General features: G+C 53.8%; 3 protein-coding genes across 3 annotated transcripts; 2 read left to right on the forward strand and 1 right to left on the reverse strand.

Moving 5' to 3' along the window:
• The first annotated feature begins 1,339 nt into the window (after positions 1 to 1,339).
• On the forward strand, positions 1,340 to 11,558 carry NXF1 (nuclear RNA export factor 1). Its single transcript, XM_054571011.1, has 21 exons — positions 1,340 to 1,507; positions 3,001 to 3,181; positions 3,613 to 3,766; positions 4,825 to 4,908; positions 5,005 to 5,109; positions 5,229 to 5,309; positions 5,433 to 5,502; positions 5,630 to 5,718; positions 5,846 to 5,953; positions 6,133 to 6,242; positions 8,051 to 8,087; positions 8,453 to 8,521; positions 8,602 to 8,657; positions 8,776 to 8,883; positions 8,992 to 9,050; positions 9,161 to 9,276; positions 9,392 to 9,434; positions 10,019 to 10,091; positions 10,317 to 10,499; positions 11,008 to 11,068; positions 11,174 to 11,558. The coding sequence occupies exons 1-21, from the start codon at positions 1,480 to 1,482 to the stop codon at positions 11,210 to 11,212; spliced, it is 1,854 nt and encodes a 617-aa protein (XP_054426986.1). The 5' UTR covers positions 1,340 to 1,479; the 3' UTR covers positions 11,213 to 11,558.
• Positions 11,559 to 11,660: 102 nt separating this feature from the next.
• TMEM223 (transmembrane protein 223) lies at positions 11,661 to 12,922 on the forward strand. Its single transcript, XM_054571013.1, has 2 exons — positions 11,661 to 11,994; positions 12,445 to 12,922. Exons 1-2 carry the CDS (start codon positions 11,661 to 11,663, stop codon positions 12,735 to 12,737), a joined length of 627 nt encoding a protein of 208 aa, XP_054426988.1. The 3' UTR covers positions 12,738 to 12,922.
• Positions 12,923 to 13,133: 211 nt separating this feature from the next.
• TMEM179B (transmembrane protein 179B) lies at positions 13,134 to 15,084 on the reverse strand. The gene is made up of 5 exons (XM_054571012.1): positions 14,954 to 15,084; positions 13,960 to 14,147; positions 13,741 to 13,875; positions 13,508 to 13,586; positions 13,134 to 13,302 (listed from the first exon to the last, which is right to left on the reverse strand). The coding sequence occupies exons 1-5, from the start codon at positions 15,047 to 15,049 to the stop codon at positions 13,141 to 13,143; spliced, it is 660 nt and encodes a 219-aa protein (XP_054426987.1). The 5' UTR covers positions 15,050 to 15,084; the 3' UTR covers positions 13,134 to 13,140.
• Between the last annotated feature and the right edge of the window lies 1 nt (position 15,085).

Below are 15,085 nucleotides of genomic sequence, written 5' to 3' on the forward strand. Positions count from 1 at the left end.
AGGGCCTAGGCAACAAGTGGAGCAAGCCCACTGGCCAGTTCCTGAACTGAAAAGGTTCGGCCAGTGGCTGCGAGGGCCAGGTTTTGGGCGCTCTGCACAGTGGCCTCCAGGCTGGAGAACCAAGTGCAACAGTACTGCATTAGCATGGCCACTTCTCTTCAAAGGGGGAAGCAGGTCTGTGATTGGTGGCAACTTCCAGGACCATCTCCAGCAGTATCTGCACCTATTTCATTTCATCTTCGTCCTCTGGTTGGCTTCAGTTTTTCCCTGAGCTGGATGAGGCAGAACCTCTGTCTGCTGCCAGGAGTGAAAGGTGAAGAATTTGTTCCCAGCTCCAGCTGAGGCTCCTGGTCCCCTCCAAGCCCCTCACCAACTTCAAGCCAGTCACAGGAGAATGAGAGACCTGCCTGGAATACCCACCCTCCAGGGAGCTGACCCACAATCACATCATTATGAGGTCACTGGAGACCTCACATGTCAGATCACAAAGGAAACTCAAACTATTGCGATAATAATCACCATACCCTCTCTTGGCTCTAGTACTTCGGGAGATGTAGGAGAGCCCCTGTCTTTTGTAACCCTGGCATTTTATCATTTCCTCTCCCCGTGGCCTCTGAGCAGGTGGTCTGGCTAGAATTTTCACTACCCGTTTGACACTCCATGTGGAGCCCAGCACAGCACATCTGGGACGGGGGGTTTGGGGGCGTAGTGAAGACAATTGCTCACTAAAAGCCTGACAAATCACTCTTACTTGACTGCAACGCTTCGTGGTTGGGGGATGCGTAGATCAGAAATTCATTCATCTCACAAATAGTTGAGATCCTGCTATTTGCCAAGCGTGATACTGAGCCCGGCGCTAAAGAAAAAAAGCTATGAATTAGTCAAGGTCCCTGCTCTCTTGGAGCTTACGTTTAGTTTTCTATTTATTGACAATCCGGTTTATAGGCGAGAAAAGCGAAGCAGAGATCCGCAGTTGGCGGAGGGCTGAGCTAAGATAAACCCTGGCCGGATCCCTCTAGGGGGTCTGTGTGCGATCACTCCCGCTCTGAGGCCCGTGTCTCCCATTCCTCGGAAGCCCCTCGTGTGGCCCCTGTCCTCCGTTCTTTTCGGAGTCTGGGCTTCAGCAGCCTGCCCTCCAGCGATAACCCGGGAGGAGCTGGCGTAGTACCGGGTGGGTGAAAACAGGTGGCGCGGCAAACCAACCTCAATCCTCCGCTTGGCAACCTGATGTCGGGCGGGGCGTGCAACGGTGGAACCCCGCCCCCAGCGCGGCTGCTCGCCCAGTGCGCACGCGCAGCGGGCCGGGCTCTCCTGGCGGCACCGCCCACCACCTGGGGACGTCGACGCCGCGCCGCGCGTTTGGGCGCATAAATGCGGTGGCTCCCAGCGTAGGAGCACTTCGACCTGGAGTACCTGGGCGTTCGGACGTTTGGTGGCGTTGCGGCCCGCGCCTGAGCCCGTCCTGCTTCTCGCTGTGCCATGGCGGACGGGGGAAAGTCGTACAGCGGTAAGTGCTCGCCCTGGATCCGGGAGCGGGGCGATCTGGGCCCTGGGTGGGCGGTGCCGGCCTAGGCCGCAGTCCCGGGGCGCGAGGCCGCGAGGGGCCCTAGGGGAACGGTGGCGGCGCGGACCGGGGGCGAGGCATCCCGGGGGTGTCTGGCTGGACTCGAGGGTGGGCGTCCGATTTGTTGACTCCGGAATTCTGCCCTTGCGAGGAGCTGCGGCTCAGAGCGAGTGGCTCGGCGTTGGGGAGAGAAGATTCCTTTGAACTTTGTGGGTGGTGGATCCCTGTCATTTCAGTTTGGCGGCCAGACTCCTTTTAATGTGAGTTAATGCCCTGCTCATGGGCTGCCTATGCCCTATTATCTGTCGGGTTCAGTCAGTCTTGCCCCACCTCCTGCGGCTTTGACTTTGGCTTAATATTTTAGACTACACATCAACTCGATGCTAGAACAAACACCACACTAGCTCTAGGGTAGTGATTTGGAGCACGACAACGTGGTTTCAATCCTGAATTGGCTACACCAAGCTAGAGTGAATTAAACTCTCAGGTCTCATTTCTGTCCCCTTTAATTCAGGTAGAAACAGTATCTAACCTTCTAAGTTTGTGTCCCTGTGTGTGAAAATAAGATTATTCAAAGCAGTGCCTAGAGTATCATAGTGCCAGGCACTGGAAAAAGTTTTCAGTGAATGTTAGCCGTGCCTTCTATTCATTTTTTTCTAGTCATTTTTTGAAGTTTATTGTTTGCATGGTACTGCATTACACAGACTGTTTTGGGGAGTCGTGGATATTTTTTTTTTAAGAAGCTATTCCTAGACACCAGGTCTCAGAGGGTCCTATTCCTTGGAGAGTATTTGAGGGCCCTTGGTTAAGCACCCTAGCTGCCACCAGAACCCGCATCTAGGATTTGTCTTCTGAGTTAGGAGACATTTCTGGCCAAGGAAATGAAGGGCTCACTCCCAGAACTTTATAGTGGCAGTTTGAGAACAAGACTTCTAAAGAAGTCCTTAAAGCGGTCATAATTGTAACTGATATTTGTACTGTACAGGCAAATAAAAGCGTTGTTTATTGAAAGCTGTTGTATTCATTGTGATTGGTTTAAGGGGATGGGAAGAGAGGTCATTAGCCAAATGTTGAGAGGATTATCAGTAAGTAGATTTGGGAGGCTGAGTGAAAGCAAGTTTCAGGTGACTTTCAGAGGGTCTGAGTTGTGTCCAGTTCCACTTTTGGGTCACTCCCAGTTCTGCATTCTGTTTCTCCTCTTTGTGGTTCAAGTTTCTGCTTCATTTTTCAAAAGCCCTGAAGTTTGCCAATGATTTTTCCCTCATCTGCCATCTCACAGAGTGGGTTCTCTCTCTGGACAGGCGGAGTGCTCGTGGAGGGTGGGTGGCTGCGGTGTGTGTGTGTCTCATCCAGCAGGGTGCTGGATGGCTACTGATTGTCACAGCAGCCTAGACCAGTGATGTGTCTTCTAATTGGTGTTTCATTTTCAACTCTAGAGCATGATGATCGCGTTAGTTTCCCTCAAAGAAGAAAGAAAGGCCGGGGTCCTTTCCGGTGGAAGTGTGAGGGGAACCGTCGGTCTGGAAGAGGAGGCACTGGCATTCGGCCTTCCCGCGTCGAGGAAGATGACAGGGATGTGGCAATGAGTGATGCCCAGGATGTTCCCCGCGTAAGATAGTAAGTAACCAGTTATTCTGGTTTGCCTTTAGTGACATCGTTTATGTGGCCCTCTTACTCCATGTCATTTCTCTTCCCACCACCAGAGTGAGAAATGTCAGGACTGGCTTCATGGTTGAACAGTCTTAGTTGTATCCCTGAAAACAGTGCAGCAAGGTTTTTTAAGAAGACATCTCTAACTTTTTTTTTTTTTTAAGGTTTTATTTATTTTTAGAGGGGAAGGGAGGGAGAAAGAGAAGGAGAGAAATACCAATGTGTGGATGCCTCTCGTGCACCTCCGCACTGGGGACCCAGCCCACAACCCAGGCCTGTGCCCTCACTGAGAAACAAACTTGGCAACCCCTTGGTTCAGAGACTGGTGCTCAATCCACTGAGCGACACCAGCCAGGGCCTTAACCCTTATGTATGCCTTCTTCTCTGCTTCCCCACAGCAACCCGTATTCTGCGCGACCCAACCGTCGGGGTGATAATTGGCACGAGCGAGACCGCATTCATGTTACTGTGCGAAGAGACAGAGCTCCTGCACAGAGAGGAGGGGCTGGCACCGGGCAGGATGGGACCTCAAAGAACTGGTTTAAGATTACAGTGAGTACCTTGGAAGTAGGTGGTGCAGGGGAAGTTGGGGGCTGGGGTCAGAGTGAAGGTTTTTGCTCATCACATTGCAAAATCAGCCCTCTCAGCTCTTGACTCCACAGTCAGGCATCCACCCTTTCTCCTAATGATCAGTATCTTAGAACACCTGAGAGCAGGTTCAGACAAGGAGTGGAAGGAACAGGCAGGATTGGGAGGAAAGGAGAGGCCACCTAAAGGGAAACGGGACTGGTTGGAAGGAGGGATAACCCCTCTGGATGTCTCCATTGGGCTCAGGCCGAGCTGTGAGTGTCGGGGTCCCCTTACTTCTCTGAGAAGCAGGGAGGTATAAGTAATGTCTTGGAACTTTTAGAATCAAACAGTTTGATCCTTTTGATGAATAACCAGTATAAACAGACAGGAGGGAGGTTAGGGAATTCATGTCTGGCTTAAGTAGAAAACCTTTAACTAGTGTTTTCTTTTCCTTTTTTTCTTTTTTTTAAAGATTTCATTTATTTATTTTTAGAGAGGGGGGAAGGGAGGGAGAGAGGGAGAGAAACATCGATTTGCAAGAAAAGCATTGATTGGTTGCCTCTCCCTTGCCCCAACTGGGGATTGGGCCGAAACTCAGGCATGTGCCCTGGCTGGGAATAGAACCAGTGACCTTTTGCGTTGCTGGATGATGGCCAGCCAGCTGAGCTGCACCATTCAGGGCAACTAGTGTTTTTTTTTTTAGAAACTTTTTTTTTTTTTTTTTTAAGATTTTATTTATTTTCAGAGAGAGGGAAAGGAAGGAAGAAAGAGAGGAACATCAATGTGTGAGAGAGATAACATTGATAGGTTGCCTCTTGCATGCCCCCAACTGAAGACCTACCCCACAACCCAGACATGTGCCCTGAATGGGAACTGAACCAGAGACCCTTTGGTTCATAGGCCGGCACTCAGTCCACTGAGCCACACCAGCAAGGGCTACAAAATCTTTAAAAGCTTGGCAGGTCATATAGAGAAGTACTAGATTGGACCTGTTGCTCAGCCCTAGTTACATATTGTTGTTTTCTTTTTCTCTCATGTAGATTCCTTATGGCAGGAAATATGACAAGTCGTGGCTCCTGAGTATGATTCAGAGTAAATGCAGTGTCCCTTTCACCCCCATTGAAGTAAGTTCAGGCCTGAGTGGCTGGCTGAACACCAAGGAAGAGGGAGGGTCCTGGGGCTCTGGACTCCAGGTCTATTGCTCTTGTTTTCTCTTGCAGTTTCACTATGAAAACACACGGGCCCAGTTTTACGTTGAGGATGCCAGTACTGCCTCTGCATTGAAAGCTGTCAACTATAAGATTTTGGATCAGGAGAACCGAAGGGTATGTGTAAAGGGCCTGGTTTGCCTGGACATGGGGACTGGTGCCCAGGGCACTGGGTCTTGGTCCTCGGGCATAAGCTTCCTTTAGCGTTTACCCTGCCCATTGTGTCTTCCCTGTAGATATCTATCATCATCAACTCCTCTCCTCCGCCCCCTACGATACTGAATGAACTCAAGCCAGAGCAAGTAGAGCAGCTAAAGGTGAGGCAGGCTCAAGTCCTGTGTGTTTCTACCCAAGTCCTAGCAGTTCTGATATCCCTACGCCCTCCCTACCCCCAAACATACCACCCCAGTGACCACTGAGACCTTTTTCTTCTTCTGTAGCTTATCATGAGCAAACGATTTGATGGCTCCCAGCAAGCACTTGACCTCAAGGGCCTCCGTTCAGACCCAGGTATTATTGTTGGCAGCAATTCTCAGATCGGTGGAGACTGGGGGATTTTTCAGGGAAAGTTTGAGAATGGTTTGGTACTAATACCATCCTAGGCAACCTTTCTCACACTTTGCTTCACTTCCTGAAGATTTGGTGGCCCAGAACATTGATGTTGTCCTGAACCGTAGAAGCTGTATGGCGGCTACTCTGCGAATCATTGAGGAAAACATCCCTGAGGTGAGGCCTTTGTCCTGTTATTAGGTGGGAGGAAGCAGGGTGGGATAGATAGGATGGGGTTGGGAGGTAGATTTGTCTCTGATCCCCTCCCTGCTGATGCTTCCTCTCAACTCTTCTCTGCCTGCAGCTGTTGTCCTTGAACTTGAGTAACAATAAGCTGTATAGGCTGGATGACATGTCCAGCATTGTGCAGAAAGCACCCAAACTAAGGATCCTAAATCTCTCCGGAAATGAGGTAAGAATTGAGGCCTGAGAGTGTTTTGTCTGGGGTGAGCAGAGGGTGAAGAGGACTCGCCTAGTGGTGGCCAGAGGCAGAAGAAGGAATTCAGGAGGTGAGGGTGGCGTTGGGGTGTGGGTGGCAAGCTGGCTGTCTGCACCAGGGTCTTTTCTACCTTTCCTCCCCATCCCTTGCAGTTGAAATCTGAGCGGGAGTTGGACAAGATAAAAGGGCTGAAGCTAGCAGAACTGTGGCTCTTAGGGAACCCCCTGTGCGACAGCTTCCGAGATCAGTCCACCTACATCAGGTCAGTTGCAGCCTCTGTCTCCCCTCCTAGGGACCTTCACCCCCTGGGAGGCTGAGGTAATGCACCCTGACCAGTGCCCGTCTGCAAGAGATGTGCAGCCCTGAGCTGGGACCACTGTCCTTGGGGAGGATCACATGTTCCTCCCTATTATCTGTCCATATCTCCCAGCTTTGCCCCGTGTCTCCTTTCCTTTTCTTTTTTGACCTGACTACTTGTTTGCTGGTTCTATGGCCTTTCTCCCTCCTGCCTTAACACAGCCTTTTCTAGAATCTCCCTACCCTATTGTTCCAGGAAGGGCACCTCCCCTTTTCTACCATGACCGGGGGTGTCTAGCATATGCCCCACACATGGAGTTGTGTTGTGCCAAGAGCCTGGTATCCCTGGGCTGAGAAAGCCCTCCTCCCGGGACTGCCTGCCGACAGGTCGTTCCTCCTTCGTCTTGTGTTGGCCCCTCTTGTCCTTTTGCCAAGAGGGACCCTCTTCTTGCAACCTATTGCCCACAGCTGTGGCCTGGGCTTTCTGCTCATGCTGAGGTTGGGGCTGCCTGGTGGCCGGTGCCATGGACCTGTCTGTCGCCCAGGGGTGTGAGCTGGGCCCTCCCTGGAGAAGAAACCTGGGTTCCCCAAGACATGTGACCAGAGCCGGGGCCCCGCCAGTAGGCGGGGGAATCCCAAGGCAGGTGCTGGGCGTGGAGGCCACGGGGGCCTAGGCTACCAAGGAGACAGAACTGACCTCCTTGGCGGGGGCGCTGCCCCTTCCCCCCTCGCACACCTCTCATCACCCTGCTTGGCCCCGGAGGATGGCTGGTTAGCCAGAGACGGGTAAGATTCCTCAGGGAAGGAACAACCTAAGACAGGCACAGTCGCAGAGGGGCCATCAGGAGAGAACTTGGGGGCCAACAGAGGTGGGGCACAGACCCTCACCCCCCCAACTTTGCAGGGGCCTGAACCCTCACTCCTTCTGAGGGAGGTCTCCTGCCCCCATGGCTGCTTCGCTTCCCACGCCCAGCTCAGACCGGGACCCAGGTAGCAGACAGAGCTGGCCAACAGCAACTGCCCTCTGCCCGCAGCAAGGATTCATTTCCCGTTTCTGCCTTGGACCACAGGGAAAGGGGCAGCTGAAGGAAAGGGCTGTGTCAGGCTGTCGCCTTCTTCCCTTTGTCCTCCCTCTTTTCTAAACGCTTGCTTGCCTTGTAGTTCTTTCTCGTTCTCGCTCCCTTTTCTCTCTCCTCTCTCTCTCTCTCGCCCTTCTCTCCCTTGCGCCTGCCTCCTCCTACCGCTTTCTCTTGCCCTTCTCCTTTTCTTTCCCTCGCACATTCCTTGGCCTTCCCTCTTCCTGATCCGTGCCTTGCTCACCTCCCTGCCCCAACATCCTGTGCCATCCCCGTGGTGTGTTCTGGTCTTGGCCACGGCCAGACCTGGCAGAACTGATGGATACCTGTTGAGGCAGCGGAGCCCCTGGGCTCCCACCCCATTCCCTCCTCCCGGGGCTGCACAGGTGAGTAGGTAGAAGGTAAGGGGGGCAGGGAGGGGAAGGAAGTTCTGGGCTTAAAGCCTGGGCTGCGAGTGCTGCTCCTGTGGCACTTGGGGTCAGAGAGAAGAGAGTCAGCCTTCCAGGTAGTCATTTCTGGGTGCCCCAGGTGAGGTGGGAGTGGGGCCATTTTTCTTGGAGCTCAGAGGCTGGGGAGGAGGGAGAGAAAGAGCAAGATGGGATGGGCTGTCCCTGGGTGTTGGTGTATTTGCTCCTAGAGCAGCCCAGGAGGCACCGTGGCTCTGAAGCGTCACTCACTTCTGTCCCGTTCTTGACAGCACCATTCGTGAACGATTCCCCAAATTATTACGCCTGGTAAGTCTGTACCTTCTGTCTATTTTAAAGATGTTACTTATTTACTTCTAGCGAGAGGGAAAGGGAGGGAGGGCTCCTGACTCTTTCCACGCTCAAGCCTAGCAGCTCTCACCAAGGTCTTGCCTAACATGCGCTTGTATGACCATTAACTTGGGGATGTGGAGCCCTTTGAAAATACAACGGAATGCAACAAAGGCGCCAGTCCTTTCCCCCCAAAATGCCTGTAGACAAAATGGCATCTGTTGGGATTCTGTATCTCTTTTACTCTTGACCTCTCACCCCTTACTCTTAGTTTTTCCCTTTCATTACTCACCCAGTCTTTTTTCCTTTGGTTTGCACTCCCGACTCTCACTTCCTTTTGGTAGGACGGCCATGAGTTACCCCCGCCCATTGCCTTTGATGTTGACGCCCCCACGATATTACCACCCTGCAAGGTGAGCAAGGGGGACAGAGGCAGACCTTGTGTGGGGAGGCGAGTGTTGGTTACACGGCCCTGATACCTGTCTGATTCCAGGGAAGCTATTTTGGAACAGAAGCCCTCAAGAATCTGGTCCTGCACTTCCTGCAGCAGTAAGTATCCCAGGGCCCCTGAGGTGGGGGGCGGGTGGGCGCGGCTCACGCGGGCACTGCTGGGCACGTTTGTGGGTCCAGACTGTGGAGCGCAGGCCGCCCTTTGTCTCCCCGACAGGTACTACGCAGTCTATGACTCCGGGAATCGGCAGCGGCTCCTGGACGCCTACCACGACGGGGCCTGCTGCTCCCTGAGCATCCCGTTCACACCCCAGAACCCCGCCCGGTGCGTCCACAGCCCAGGGCCCGCTGGGGTCGAGAGTTCCTCGGCGAATACGGGCTAGCGCCTGGGAGCATCCACAGTGCTTGACTGCCACTTCCTTTTCTTCTCCAGAAGCAACTTGGGCGAGTACTTCAAGGATAGCAGGAATGTGAAGAAGCTTAAAGACCCGAGTAAGTGTGTGATGTGAGCCAAACGGGTTGGGAGAAGGGAGTGGGAAAGAATCGGTCATGGAGCCGAGTGCATGGCGGCTCCTGACCGTGGCTCCTCCTCCGCCCCGCAGCCCTGCGGTTCCGGCTGCTGAAGCACACACGGCTCAACGTTGTTGCCTTCCTCAACGAGTTGCCCAAAACTCAGCACGACATCAATTCCTTTGTGGTGGACATAAGCGCCCAAACTGTAAGCACTTACGTCTTCTTTGACAGCCTGGAACTGGGGAAGGCCAGTTCAGAGGTGAGGAGGACTTAGGTTTTGGCTGGGAGCCTGCACACTAGCTCTGTTTCTTCTTTTTCAGAACACATTGCTGTGTTTTTCTGTCAATGGAGTCTTCAAAGAAGGTGAGCGTCCCTGACGTTCTATTTGCGGAGCGGTCGTTCTCCCAGCTGGAGCCTTTCTCAGCGCTCAGCTGCCCAGCCACCTCTCTTCCCCTCCCTGACCACCTGCTGTTCTGCCCCCAAGCCAACGCCATTTGGCCTCCCCTCTCTACCAGTCTCTCCTGTCTGGAATATGGGAGCAGCCTGAGGATTAGGAGGACACAGACTTGGGAGTCATGCAGGTCTGAGCGGCTGTCCCAGCCTTGGTCCTGTGTGTCTGTGGGCAAGTTACATTACTGCTGAGCCTCACGTTCTTTATTTGTAAAAAACGAGAGCAATAGCCCTCTCATGGCAGTGCTGTGGACTGACTTTTAGAGTGCTTGACGCAAGGCTTGGCACACAGAGGCTCTTATCAGTGGGATAATTGCAGTTTTTACTGTCCCTTCTGACCCCTGACACTCCTCCCTACCTCTGCACCCCTGCACACACATAATCCCCATCCGGCCCACTGAGGGCTCTTTGTGTCAGAAAAGACGGTGATTTGAGTAGCTGGCTGCAAACAAAGTGTGAGCAACTCTCAGGGGTCATTACCATTGTTAACCTTGCAGTGGATGGGAAGTCTCGGGATTCTTTGCGAGCCTTCACACGGACGTTTGTTGCTGTTCCAGCCAGCAATTCAGGGTAAGCTGAGAGCGGTCTATGGTTTGGGGCAGAATATACAATTCTGGTGTGTTCGGTGGGCAACTTCAAAGTCTGTATCAGTAAAACGGTAAAAGGTAATAGCTAAGAGTGGGAGGGGCACCTTGTAGGTATTTTAGAATCTGAGTGTGAACTGTCAGTGAGAACAGGAATGAGGCTGGATGAGGTTATCTGTGTTCTGCTGTCTAAAGTGCTTTTGTCCCCAAGGCTGTGCATCGTCAACGACGAGCTGTTCGTGCGGAACGCCAGCCCTGATGAGAGCCAGAGAGCCTTCGCCATGCCTGCGCCCACGCCCTCCTCCAGCCCGGTGCCCACCCTCTCCCCAGAGCAGCAGGAGATGCTGCAGGCGTTCTCCACACAGTCTGGCATGAACCTCGAGTGGTCCCAGAAGTGAGTGCTGGGCAAGTGTACAAATAGGGGTAAACTGAGGTAGGGCTGGTTTTGAATAATGAGTACTCCTGAAATGTTAAAAGCCAAAACATTTTTATTGCTTAAAAAAAAAAAGAAGTGGTCCATAAAAAATTTCTGTGTGTTCTCTCTCTCTCTCTCTCTCTCTCTCTCTCTCTCTCTCTCTCACACACACACACACACACACACTCTCTCTCTCTCTCTCTCTGTACTTCAACTAGTTTTTTACTCACGCATGAACATTTTCCCCGTCAGTATAAAAAATCACCTAGTCTTCTTGATGGCTATTTAATATTCCTTTGTGTGCAGTAGACCATTAATAAGCATTTGGATTTGTACTGATTTTTCATTTGTATAAATGGAGCAAGAGTGTATAGAACAGTTGGGGAATGTGGAGAAGTGTTTGTATAGAACGGATTTGGAAGTGGCATTTAGTGATCAGGGCAACTGCATTTTGTATCTAATGGAGGGGCCCCTTCTTCCACTGCAGGTGCCTTCAGGACAACAACTGGGACTACACCAGGTCCGCCCAGGCCTTCACTCATCTCAAGGTAAAGTTTGGGAGCACAATGGCAGAAAGATCCCTGGGGCCTTCAAAAGGACAGAGTAATCTGGGGGTGGGGGTGTCTGGCTCTGCTGACCCTTCACTTTCTCAGGCCAAGGGTGAAATTCCGGAAGTGGCGTTCATGAAGTGATCCCTAGCCGCGCCCCAGAAGAAGGCCCCTGTAAATAGTATTCGGATATTGATGCCTCCTTGTCAAGGTTATCGTCTCCTCTCTGTCCCACCCGAGGCCACCTGAGGCCACCCTGTGACTGTGACCGAGGAGGGAGGATTCCTGGATCCTTCTCCTCCCCTACCTTCTGGAAGACTCTGCAAGACTTTCAGAAGATTGAGCCTCATTGGTGCCAGGAAGCCAAAGGTTACTTTGTAGAACTGACACTAAACTACCCGAAGGACTGAGGTGCTTTGTGTACTTAACTCCGGAATCCCCCACCCCTACCACTGCTCTGGACTTTTTAAGATAAAGAGTGATATTATATTTTGTGTCCCGTGTGCTGTTTTGTCCCGTCCCTATGGTTAAGAGGGGAAGCCAGCTGTCCGACTCGCGGGGCGCGGCCCATCGACAGGAAGTCCCGCCCCGGATGTGGTGCCGAGCCGCCATGGCAGCGTCTGGGCGAAGGTGGCTGGTGCGGCTGTTGGTTACAGTGAGGAACCTGCCCGCTCGTCGTACCCTGCACGAGGCGACACCGTCGCGGGACGTGCTGCTCTTTGAGCACGAGCGGGGCCGCTTTTTCACAGTTCTTGGGCTGTTCTGCGCCGGCCAGGGCATCTTCTGGGCCTCCCTGTCCGTGGCAGCCTTGGCCCCACCCCCAGTCCCGGTGCGGCCTCCGGATGTAGAGGTCGCAGACCGCAGCCGCTTGGACGTGCGCTCCGCGCTCTGGCGCTACGGTCTGGCCATCGGCTGCGGAGCCATCGGTAAGGCCTGGGCTGGCATCCCACCAACGGGAACGGGGACGCGTTGTGGTCGGGCATGGCCCTCCCTGCTTAGGCAAAGGTGGGGGCGTTGGGCGGCTCCCGCCCCTCCAGGAAGAGGAGGGGTGGGCAGCCCCGCCCCCCCAGGGGTGCGGGACACTGAAGGTGATGTTCCCGAGCACCACGCCCTCGGACAGGCCTAGGCCGAGGTCAGCCTCGCTCTGCGACCTTGAGAAAATTACTAAGTTCTGGACCTGTTTTCTCATTAAAATGGGGTTGGATATCTAAAGGTTGTTGGGAGGAATGAGTAACAAAAGGACCTGGGCTGGGGTGTAAGAGGAGCTCAGTAACTGCTACTGCCATCACAACCATTTCTCCTGTTCATGGGGCACTAAAAGGGGGGTGCTTAGCTCTCCGGGGAAGACCCCTCATCCCAATCTGCTCTTCCTGCAGGCACCCTGGTACTCGCCGCTGGTCTCCTCTTCTCCCTCCGCTCTGTGCGCTCAGTGATGCTGCTGGCTGGAGGGAAGCAGGTGACTCTCACCACTCACGCCCCCTTTGGCTTGGGTGGGCATTTCACTGTTCCCTTGAACCAGGTATCCTGCATGGCTCACCGGGGTGAAGTCCCTGCCATGCTGCCTCTAAAGGTCAAAGGCCGACGCTTCTACTTCCTCTTGGACAAAGCTGGACACTTTCCCAACACGAAGCTCTTTGACAACACTGTGGGTGCGTACCGTAGCTTGTGAAAAAAACCTCAGGACACTCATCCCTCCCAGAGGGGAATAAAAACTGAACCTAGGATGGGGTGACCACTGGAGTAACACAGGGGGGCCCAAGATTCATGAACAGCAAATAAAAGCAGTCATCCCAGAGGGCAGGTACCTGAGTGTACCTCTAAGTTTGCATCTGTCTGTTCAGCCTTTACTCTTTCCTTGCATCCACCTACCTCCAGGTCTTTAAGAACTCAGTACCAAGATGAAGGAAAAAAGTAATATAATATTGTGATACAAAAATAGCTATTAGAAGAGGTGGAGGGGCCAATCACCAACTTTCCCTCTTGGAGGGAAAACTGCGGCTCCCAGCATGAACTGGGCCAAGCAGGCACTTGTGCACGGAGCGCTTGGCTGCAGGCAGCGCTCTGGCACCTCTTCAGGAATGGGAAAGGCGTGGCCCAACCAGAACGTCTGTTTCAGCGCTCCACTCAGGGTCCCCCCTCTCCAGAGGCCGGAATGGGGTGGTTTCAGACTTCAACTGCATGGCCTGGAGCACCAAGACCACACACCACAACACCAGATTCACCCAAGAAGAGTTCTGTGGGAGACGGAAACAGGAGCGTGAGGGGTGGAGCCATCTCAATCAATTCCCGTTGCACCCACACACCACTCTTCCCTGCTCTCAGGCTGACCAGCCCTTCAGCTCCTCAGCTCTTACTGGTGGGCACCCATACAACTACCGATGTTTCTATGAACCTGTGTATCCCTGGGTCTCCACCCAGTCTCATATCCCAGGACCTTACTTCAGCGTTGTGTAGGTTGGAGTAAAAATGCAGAGCTGTTCCTGGGGGTGTCCATGGAATTTTCTGGGCTTCTGAGCAGCTGTGAGGTCAAAAAGACAGCGGTCACAAAGGGGAGGATATACCCCAAATACTCAGGTGTCCTTTGAGAACTGATTGGATACAAAGGGTTATAACCTCCCTCTGCAGAGGGAAGGTGGTCAGCCCCATGGGGCCAGGCGTCCCCCTCCCGTTACCTAATTGTAGTGTTGTGAGAGAGGATGGAGTTGCAGAGCGCGCTGGTGCCAAATCGAAGGACACAGGCAGACACTAGGACCAGGAAGGCGGCTATAGCTGAGATGGCCAGTGCGATGCGGAGCCCTGTCTGGCCTCTGCGAGGAGGGAGAAAGAGCAAGCCTTGTGGCTGAGGTGGGACTCGTCCCACCGCAGCCCTGGCCCTTGGACGGAGCGGTCACCTTTGGGAGTCCTCGATGCAGCTGCTGTAGACCCAGAAGAGCAGAAGCAGGAGACAGTAGAGGGCCAGGAGGCCAGAGGCCCCAGCCACAAAGTAGCAGAGGGAGGGGGCTGAGCCTCGCGATAAGGCCAGGAAGGAACGATTCAGGGTGGCCACACCATACAGGGGACAGCTGCCACTGAAGGAGCCCTGTGGAGAGAAGGTGGCGAGTCCTAGATTGCGGGATAGTGCCTCTCCGTGCAGGCTCATGGCAGGTGCCAGGACTTGAACCTAGGCCAGGGCCACACTAGGAAGCCACTTGCACAGTGTCAGTTCCTGTTTTCCAGGCCTGAAGAGGGCCTGTGGGGAAATCAAACCTGCCGTGGCCAGAAGGATCAGGAAATAGGCCGTGGTTCTAAAACACACTGAGCTTCAGAGATCCCTCGCAAGTTCTGGTCTCCCCTCTGCAGGTACCCGAGAGTAAAACCAGAACTTGTGTGACCTAAAAACTATCTCCCACGTTTTCTAACTAGGGCCTACCTTATAGGGATTAAACGTGCCTATGTTTATTAAGACTTCCTGGCTGGGTAAACGACGTAAACTATCGGCTTGTTTACACAAGCGCTTTCTCCATCGCTCGTCATTACCACGTTGTGTCTGCAGTCATCCCTGCCATCGCCTGGTCGTCATCACTACACTCTGCTCGCTCTCTGCTCTCTCGGCACAATCGTGTCTGACTTGGGGACGGAGGCGTGGTTTCAGCCGACTTTTCAGAACCAGGGTAAAGTTAGGCAGCAGCAGCCTCCAGGCCGGGCTATGCCTGGTGCTGGTTACACTCCTGAAGGCTTGTCCCTTTGGCGAGAGATGACTTAAGCACGACCCGGGCGGGCAGAGTCGCAGAGTGCCTGTTCTCGCAGGCCACTGCCCGCCAGGCCCACCGGCTCTGAGGAGCCAGAGGCGCGCCGCCCCCCGCCTACTCGGCCAGACCCCACTCTCGGCCCCGCCCACAGCCGCACCTGAGTCCGGGTGAGAGTCGCGGCCGCCAAGGCCCCGCACAGGAAGGCCGCGGCAAAGAGCACGAGCTCGACGCGCTGCAGGCAGGGGAGCGCCATGGCTCCCTGACCACCCGGAAGCACGGCCTCCAGAGC

The sequence above is a fragment of the Pteronotus mesoamericanus genome, unplaced genomic scaffold (assembly GCF_021234165.1).
Source record: "Pteronotus mesoamericanus isolate MK-2021 breed Mesoamerican mustached bat unplaced genomic scaffold, CSHL_Meso_final contig_214, whole genome shotgun sequence".
NCBI lineage: Eukaryota > Metazoa > Chordata > Mammalia > Chiroptera > Mormoopidae > Pteronotus > Pteronotus mesoamericanus.